Source organism: Pseudomyrmex gracilis, unplaced genomic scaffold, assembly GCF_002006095.1.
Source record: "Pseudomyrmex gracilis isolate BER0280 unplaced genomic scaffold, ASM200609v1 scaffold_1334, whole genome shotgun sequence".
In the NCBI taxonomy this organism is placed as follows: domain Eukaryota; kingdom Metazoa; phylum Arthropoda; class Insecta; order Hymenoptera; family Formicidae; genus Pseudomyrmex; species Pseudomyrmex gracilis.
Window position 1 is genome coordinate 1 of NW_018021918.1, and position 9,606 is coordinate 9,606.

The 9,606-nt window shown below is 39.3% G+C and overlaps 1 protein-coding gene across 1 annotated transcript in view; it reads right to left on the reverse strand.

Annotated features, from left to right (window-relative positions):
* Positions 1-3,953: 3,953 nt before the first annotated feature.
* LOC109862074 (cilia- and flagella-associated protein 58-like) overlaps positions 3,954-9,606 on the reverse strand; it is a gene marked incomplete at both ends in the record, with an annotated part of 27,740 nt that continues 22,087 nt past the window's right edge. Inside the window, one exon of the mRNA XM_020441971.1 lies at positions 3,954-4,213. Coding sequence (XP_020297560.1) covers positions 3,954-4,213 — 260 coding nt within the window. The remainder of the gene's footprint in view (positions 4,214-9,606) is intronic.

Consider the following 9,606-nt stretch of genomic DNA (forward strand, 5'->3'; position numbering starts at 1 on the left):
CTTTAAAATGTAATAAAAATAAAATTATTTAAAAAATCTTACAAAATATCGTTATTAATGCAAAAGATATAGATTACGTACTGATTATATATATATAAATCTAATTAGTATACATTCTATTAGTATATATTCTAATCAGTATATATTCTTATCAATATTACTATTTAGAGGATTTTCCTCTTAAAATAAGAAACTCTTCTTGGCGCCTATTTTAGTATAAAATATACTTAAAGTAAGTGGGATATCCTCAAAACAAGAATACAATTTTTTCGGTGTATTTTTCTTATTGCGATTAGTGTGCTGACAACCCGCTTAGCTTTTTCACTAAAGACAAAGTTTTTGCGACCCGTATAATTTTGAGCTTAGTATTCGAGGTCTCTTCGAATTAGAGCAAAAGAAACTTCGGCACCGCGGAGTTTGAATCCGTGGACTCTGATTCGGGTTCCAATGCGAACAAATCTTTTTGGCTTTTGCCAGTTCTACGTACGTCTTTGATAAGAAACGTACTTTTGACGAGAGCTTACTCATGGATACTTTAAAAGAAGTTGCCATGCCACACCTAAGGAAACCATTTTAACAAACATCCTCTTAAATTAAAATCAATTTAATTATCTATGTATATTAATTTACACGTTTAAAAATATATTTGCACATATATCCAGCATATTAACTTGTATTGACTATAAACAACCTCTACTAATTATATATTAAATAGTTAAATTATATATTAAATAGTATTTCAATAACGGCTCCATAAAATAAATTATAAGACAAAAAACCAAAGAGCCTGTGGTCCAAGTTAAAGATAAACGATCAAAAACAACATAAACGCAGTGTATTCCGGACGATTTGATCAATTTTATTAGTGATCATCTTCAGCACTGTGTACAATGTAAAAATAATAATAGAAAAATATAACTTAGACCACAGACTCTCTGGTTTTTTGTTTTATAATTATATATTTTGTTCAAAGACTTAGACAAAGAATCTTCCTTTTTCAAGAAATCCGTTTCCGAGATGATACACATCAAATTACAAAGCAATCAAGAGGCATGGTAGTGCCTCGCGCAAAGTTCACGCGCAACAAAATGGCGCTCGAACTGCGCGAGCACACTGTCTCATACGCGAGACTCATGCATTTTAAGAATAGGAAGGTTTTCTCAGGACAATATTTAAATAAAGACTGAACCGATCAATTTTGTTTTGGTCTTAATCGATTCAGAATAAAACATTTCAAAAAAAAGTATTCTTGCATTTTTTTGGTCTGTGGCTTCTGAATGGAGATAATGGAAGATAAACGAAAATGTGTATGAAATTTATGTTACGTCCTGGTCCATGGATACGGTCGGGCTGTGGTGAAACGCAACAGTAAACGCGTCGTTTTCCATATATCTTTTTACAGTGGACACGGAAGTCTCACTGTGAAAGAGTCGAGAGAGTTTGTTTATATTCGTCGACAGGTCAACGGCGTACGCCGATCTTACTCTGTCTAGCGAACACTCGCTCGTTGGTCCCTTTTTAGGTCTGAGACGCAAGTCTCATTTACCAAGGACCTAGCGATTTTAACGAGGAAGTGAGAGTGGATTGTACGGAGAGAAGGATAACAAAGAATAACTTTTTAGTTTGATTCCACACATTATAAAGTAGTTATATTTATTTAAAAAAAAAACAAATCAAAATCTTAGCAAATTACTAACAGACAGGTGTGTTGAAACTAATACAATCACGGAGCGCATAATCGTTTTGTACAAAGTAATCTATAAGCTAGAGTGCAAGTGTGAAAGAGAAGGGGAATGCGAGGTGTTTAGTACAGCCAGCCTCTTTAACCCATATTTACGCAACTTAGATCATCTTAGAAATGTATTTTCTTATGTCAGTTGACAAATTCGGTTTTGTTTCATTTCTTAGGTTCCGATAGATTTAATGATAGGAATAAATTTGAATGTGTCATGGTTCTACGACTGATATTCGGAGATAAGTAGGCTTTGTTTGTTTCCGTGATTTAAGGAGGAGAAAGAAATAGTTCGGACGCCACCTGAGACGGCTATATACCGCGAGTAGCCCTTACGATAAAACCGAATTTTTGAGCGTGTCTATCTATTTGTTTATTTTAACCGTTTTCTCGATTTCTCTGAAAATCACTCACGAAGTCAGACGTTAATTTCGCGAAAAGTGGAACCTCCGAAGGAAAATAATTACAATGTGGACTTACTATTTGCTGCGGACCAGTGATGTTGATTAATAAAAGGTTCTGGGCCGTTGCGGCACAGTAGTTCACTCTGGGATCTCACTTTCTGCACTCACTGTCTTACTCACTCCCTTAGAGAACTCGCTGTGGTACTTCTAAAATCTGCAGCTCTATCTGACTCCTGAGAGTCCCGGCTTATATAATTTTGAGTAAGCGAAACTCGGTCGAGCTTCGCTGGTTTCTATTTGTTGATTAGTTGATCGGGTAAACTTATGAGATCGCCAATCGGCGACGATCTCTCGGCTTGTCCGATTTTCCGGAGAAGGAAAAAGAGAGAGTGTTGGTTTTTCGATCACACCTTTGCTATTTGCTTATAATAAAATTTTAGTAGCGTCGGAGTTGTATTTGCTCCGGCTGCTCTAAATTTTATAAGCGGTGTTCTTCTTGGCCTGGAGATATCCGGGTTTGTTTGGAAAGCTGTTCAGAGTGTTTAAACAATAAATTTTTGTTGCTCGTTGTAGCAAAATTTCGGGTTATTACTAGGCGTGGGTTATCCTTTCGGGCGCCGATATGATTTCCGTTTGCTCTCTTATCGTTTAGAGTCTAAGTTTCCAAACGATAAGAGATCCGTTTGAGTTATCGATTGCTTTTCATTATTTACTAAGAAAAGGGTTTGTTACGCGTTGGCGCGTCGCGTTGCAAGAAAAAGGGGACCGTGGAGTCCCCAGGACGTAACATTTACATTCAGAAACGTCATAGTCGTTTTCGTCGTCCTACTAAAAATGTGTGCATGTTCGTATGCCTGCTACGAAATGGCGTACATATACGAGCGCGGTGAAATTATTATGGTCGTCGTGGGACAAATTTGTGTGCATGTTCGTATAAGTTCCAACAGATGGCGTACATATACGAGCGCGTTGAAAGAAGAAAAAGATATAAATACATAAAAAGTGTAAGTTGGAGAGAGAAAGGTAATAATGCTTTGCGTCATGTGGCACGTTCCGTTTCATGCATATGCGTTCATGATTCTATAGTATACGTTAGCATGTACTATATGCATGAAACGGAACGCACTCAAGTTCACGCGTGGCTTTATCAATTTGACCTTGAATGATGTCGCCAAGGTCAGAACAAGGTCGTCTGGAATGTTGTAAGCGGGACTCTTCATCTTTTTTTACGTATTTCTATGGCCCTTATTGAGATCTTTAAAACAGTTAAAATTTATCCCTTTTGAGTCAGCTGTTTCTAAGTTATCGAGTATTTTATAGTAAGATGATTTTAGGCCATTTAAACACAAAAACTGTTTATTTTTTTGCTCTAAGTCTTACATGTTTTATTTAGCAGATCATAAACTACAACATATAAGGAAATCAGTTGATTTAACCAAAATCCAAATGTACATAAAATTAGTGTGGGGTCTTTTCTTCGAAACTAAGGCCCATGCATTTAAAACCCTTTATACTTTTTACATCCTCTATCTTTTTCAAATGAACTATGGCTCATTCAATTCCGTAGTTCGCAATTTGTGCCATCTTCCTGTTAGAACTAAGTTAGCTCCGGAAGATTGGTGGGTTCCCGGGTGCGATTCCTCAGGGACTCTTCTACGGAGTTCGAGGCACCTTTTTGTGACAGAGGAGAGCGAGTGCATGTGCAGTCACCATGCCACGTCACAATTGTTATCACATTTTGAAGTAAAATCCGAATATTTATCAAACAATTTTTTAAATATGTACATTTTTTGGTAGAATTTACGCAGAAAACAAACCTTTATTCTACTGTATTGGAGGCTGATCTCATCGTTCCGACGGATCACTTGCGTTCCGAGTATATCACGCTCGTTCATAACATTGTCGATATTTTTTTTTAGACGTCCAACATCTATATCCGTCTGATGTATAGTCTGCCTAAGACGTTTTTCTTCTTGTTTTCCTTTTTCTACTTCTTGCCGCAATCCTGATATTTCCATGTGAGATGTCCGTAGATCGATTTTGAGATCTTCCTTTTCTTTTTCGATCTTTCCCATCACTAAAAACAAGCAAAAATTCAGTGTAAACTCTGCTCTGTGTGCAAAATAAATTGCTAGAATTTGTGATTATATTCAAACTTAAATACTAGCCAAGAAAAAACTATGAATAAAAAGAGAGACGATATGAGCCGTAAAACCGGATGTCCGTGTTTCAATGATTTGTTTGAAGTATGATGCTAAACATTTCGATGCATATTAGAATTTTCTTCAGTGACTATTTTATTAGATAAAAAGATAAAAAAAAGGCAATAACAAGCTAACACCTGATGTTCGGATAAACTTCTTTTTTAATTCAGAGAGTTTAAAAAATGTTAACAAACGTTTCGATCCACTATGGGATCTTCCTCAGTGTTTTAACAAAAAATTACAAAAAAAATTCATGACCTATTTGACATCATAAAGAATATGGACAAGAAAAAAGATACGCTACATAGATATTCAGTATGAGAAAAAGAGAGGCGGAAGTGGCAGTTAAGTAAACCGTTAGTATTACGCAAGAGAATGCAAAACATCCTCTCGCTTTAAATGCAACTGAGACTGAACAGCCCTCTCCATATTTAAAGTACATGTAACGGTCTCACCCCCACCACGCTTGAACCGAATGAAGATTGTCACCTTGTAATTTTCCAAAACTGAAAACTATGGTTTCAGCTTGTCTGTGTCCAACATGACGTTAATTAAATTGCTTTATAATTTGATGTATATCATCTCAGAAACGGATTTCTTGAAAAAAGAAGATTCTGTGTCCAAGACTTTGACATTTTGCCAATCGAAATTGTGGTCCGTGTCAATTCTATGCTGTGTAACTACAGAAACATTTTCCACGCAACAATTAATTTGATTTTTGTGTTCGGAAACCCTAGTCTTGAGTTGTCTCATAGTCTGGCCCACGAAGCATCGCAATCATTACATTGCAACTTATAAACTACGTTTTTTTAAACTACTAATATATGAATATAAAGACATGAAGAACCGTTCGCAGAATGTTGTGCGTAAATGTGAGAATATATATATTGTGATGTGGTATTCGCGCCGCTCTTTCCCCGTCACAAAAGTTAAAAGATTTCGCGGGAGCCCGGGAAAACGAGCTGAAAAACGAGCGCCAAGATCCTCCAGGGCTTGCATGCATCCGCTTAGAATAGTCTTTTATTTTTATTTTTGTATTTTATGTAATTGCGGCGCTTCACCGTCATGAAAACATCGAGGGACTTTTCGTCAAAGACAACGGCGGTACCCGTACGAGAGAGAGAGAGAGAGAGGGAGCGGAACTGAGGCGCGAAGTCTCACTTCCCGGTCACGTGGAGAGCCAGGGTAGGTGACTGCAGACAGAGGCCACAGCGGAACCTCGGCGCTTTAGCCTAGCGGAACGGGCGGAACGGCGGAACGAACCATCAACGAGCCGGCCTACGCTGAGACGTGCGGTGTTCCTGCCATTCTGCTGCAGGGTTTCGAGGACCCGCTGCTTATCTCATTGCTGCATCCCTTGGATTGCTANCCCGCCCCGCTGCTTGCTGCTTTACTTATGCTGCTGTAAATTAGTTATAGACACTACGAGCGTTCAAATTTCGCGGCCCGCTGATCCTGCCGCCTGCGAGCGAGCTTGCGAGCCGCGCCGCTNATCCTGCGACCTGATTGGCCCCGCGACCTACCCCGCGCGACCTTAGCGCTACTCGGGGTATCGACCGCTTATCGAACGAAATCTTCTTGCTCTTGGTCGCGAACAGCTGTGCGAGACACACGCATATTTTCGGGCTCCCGTACGTACGCGAATCTTCCGTGCCGTTTACGTAGTTTGCCGTACCGCGATTTCAAACTGAAGGCGAAGTGATTCTCGTCGAGAGGGTGACCCCGGCGGATTCAAGGAAAGCCGACGAGTTAATCCGGACGGAGAAGACCGGACATGCCGGAGAGCAACCGACGACGGTGAGGTGCCCGTTGTAGTTCTGTTAGCCACGAATCCGAGTTGCACAGGCCTCGTGTCGAGGCTGGTCGCTTGCTTTTCGCGTTTTGTTTGTAACGGCAAGGACGTATCCTGGGCCGTATTCACGATTGTTTTTCGACAGCGGCCAGAATCGGGCTTCACGGGGCTTCGTGGCCGTAGTTGTAGATTCGTAAGTTAAGTGCATGTTTCATTGTAATTTCGCGAACCTAAGTCAAGCCCTGGAGTGGCGATCCGGCACCAAGTAGCCTATTCGCGTTATTTGTGTCCGTCTTTTCTATTTCTTTTTGTTTTGTTTGTCTAGCAAGCGTATTCGCGTGCGCGTGCCGTGATTATCGAGACGTATCGCTTGCGTACCGTCGGGTCTCGGCTACCGACGGCAATCCGCCGCCGCGGTAAGAAATCGTCAGAACGAAATCGGATTTTTCTTGTGTGATCGGCTAGAGTCAGGTGTGTGCGAATCGGAAACGGTGGTAATCGGTAAGGAATATTGTGCCGAATTAACGTGCAAATTAACGACAGTTTCGGATGGTGAATTTTCAGGACAATTATCGCCGAACTATTAGCGAGCGTACGGTGAATGCGTGTCGCCTTTCGAGCGTATAAGTTGTCCGGGATTATTCGCGGTCGAGCAACGTATCGTATCGCCGATTTTCCTGACGCCAAGATAAGAGCGATAAAGAGCGTTTTTAATCATTTTGTGATAAACAATCGGGAGAAGCCACTCCGACGTCGCACCTCCTTCGCTCTGTATCGCGAGTATTTTCTTTCGAGTGCATGCGCGTAGATTGAGAAATCGGCTCGATTTAATCTTTTGGGCCTAGCGACACGAAACCGGCGAAAACTGCGCGGCAGAGTGAGCCAGTCGACCAAATTGCGATTCTCAACGTAACAAGTAAGTCCGGGTTGATCCACGGCTTGTAAAAAGGCGACTGCACGCTATTTTATTGCGGCTTAGCGTTTGCCCTGCACATCTGCTTGCACTCTCTAGCTGTTTAGCCTGCCTCTAGCTTTGCGCCCCGCGATTGCTATATTTTAGTGCCTGCGCTTGTTATCTTTCGGCTGGAATCCTCGAGTACCGTATCGCGTCCAGTACCTTTGCGGTATCGTTTCGATTCATTAATTTGTCTCGTTAACTCGCGTGACACGGTTTGTTAATTATTGTAAGTCGTCGTGGACTCCGTGTCTTCTTTTTGTTTGTATTATTTTCGGATGCTACCCCGCAGTAGCTTATTCATCTCTCTGTTTTACATTTCCTATATATTTTTTCTTTATTATCACTCCTGTTATCTTTGCTTTCATATCATTTTGTAACCAATCTTTTCTTTCTACTATTTCTTATNTTATTTCTTTTATATTATTTTTGCCCTTCAACGCGCGTAATAAACTGTCAATTAACTATTAATTCGGGCTGATTAATTACAACTCTCTTTTCTTTATTTGAGCTTCTTATCGCGAGGTCAAGGAACAGCCTGTATTCCGAATTTTTGCTAAACCCCGCCCCTCTCCGTTCCCAAAAGAGCTAGTCGGCCCGTCGTGCCGAGTGACGCTGATTTTTGACGCGACTCCGCGTCTGGCGCCCAAANCGACACCCAAGTATTCGTCGACTCGACCAGGCGGTGCTCGTTCCGGGCCATCTTTTCTGTCCTGCCAGTGATTGGACGTTGTCCTCTCGCGGACGCTCACCTAAGTCCCGGGAAGTAATCTCCGTTTGCGGGGGAGCGGCGCGAGAATTACGTTACCACCGCGAAAAACGTCACAATATACATATATATATATATATATATATATATATGTATGTATTAACGGGTAATATTTTTCACGTGAGTTTTTTGAAATTAAAATAACAATTTTTTAAATGATATATGATGCAAATTTTGCATCTTATATATGCAGGGTCTCCAATATCCCCTTAACTAATTTTTAAAATATTGCGAAAAAAACTCCTCAGCCAAGAGTCGAATCTGGAATCTTCAGGTTTCCGGGCCGTTGCCTTCCCTGTTAGGCAACCGAGGCACTTGGAGTTTGTCTCGCAATACTTCGTATATCTATCAAATATGATCAGATCTTTTTCATACCGCTTCTTCCTCCAGCGTAAATTCTAAGAATTATTGAAAAATAGAGATTAATCTCAGGCTCTATAAGTGTTACGTTTTGTTCACTATCTACAAGATTTTTGATATTTTTAATAAATCGATTTAATTTATTGAGACTTCTATAAGCTACGATATTTCCATCTTCCGTTTTCAACAATTTTGAAATTGTGTGCGATAATTCATTCATAAAAAGTACAATGAAATACTTTTTAAAGGTTTTTGAAATTAGTGTGGTCTCCAAATTGTCCGATATTCCGTTAATTTTGTTCGCAATCAGATATTTTATCCGGTCATTGATGACTTTAAGAGAGTATTGGATACCGACTATAGCCACCTGTAAACCGACGTTTCTTAAATCAGATTTTGTGTCGTATTTACTGCATCAAATCCAAAATGCTTCTCTAGAAATAAGTAAATTGTACTAAGAATTGGCGCTTGTTCTTTGGAATGTCAAATTTCAGCACAAATTTTTTCTTATACAGTTTCTTCTGTAACCTCACCATATATTCATGTATGTAGAATTATTTCTAAGCTTATGTAAGTATTTGTACTAAATTAGCGCCAAACATACGACAAAACCAAATCAAATGAGCTATTCAAATTATAATTTGACTACCTCATTGATGAGAGAAATCTGAGATCGTGATGATGTGTATTTGATATCACATACTATCACTCTGTCTGAAACGAGAAGCATTACGTAATTCACGAAATTTCCGATACAGAGTGCTGCACTATGACGCGTGCGCATATGACCATTATGCATGTGTATATCTGTCGGGTTACATGACAGATCTTTTACCTACAAATCTGCAAACATAAAGATCGTTTTATAGTAGTCGCAAAAAGCAAATGTAAGTCTCACAAAATTGATAAATTGCATCTATCAAATCACTCAATCGCACGATTGGTCACTTCCGCGAGATCTGTGACTGCAATTGCGTTTTACACTATCATAGAACAACTTTAAAATAACTCGTTTTGCGGAGCACGTGTTTTTGTGCCAAAGTTTTCAATACAACACAAAACAAGTAACACTTTTATAAGTTTTAGTAAAGAATTCACAAAGTGAATATTTTGTTGCATTTGTTGTGTAATATTACATTGTAATGTACCAAAATATGTAATATTCCATTGTAATATATTACATTTATATTGTGTTGTATTCAATTAATATATTGTGATGTATTCAATTGTGATACATAGTGATTGATTTTTGTTACGTGACAGACTATCATCTGTACTAACGTGAGTATAGAAAACACTGTCAATGCTGGCTATTTCTTAAGTACTAATCCCAAGTAACATGAAAACGTTCAGCGAATGTTAATTTTGTGTTTGACATGTTTTATGTTAG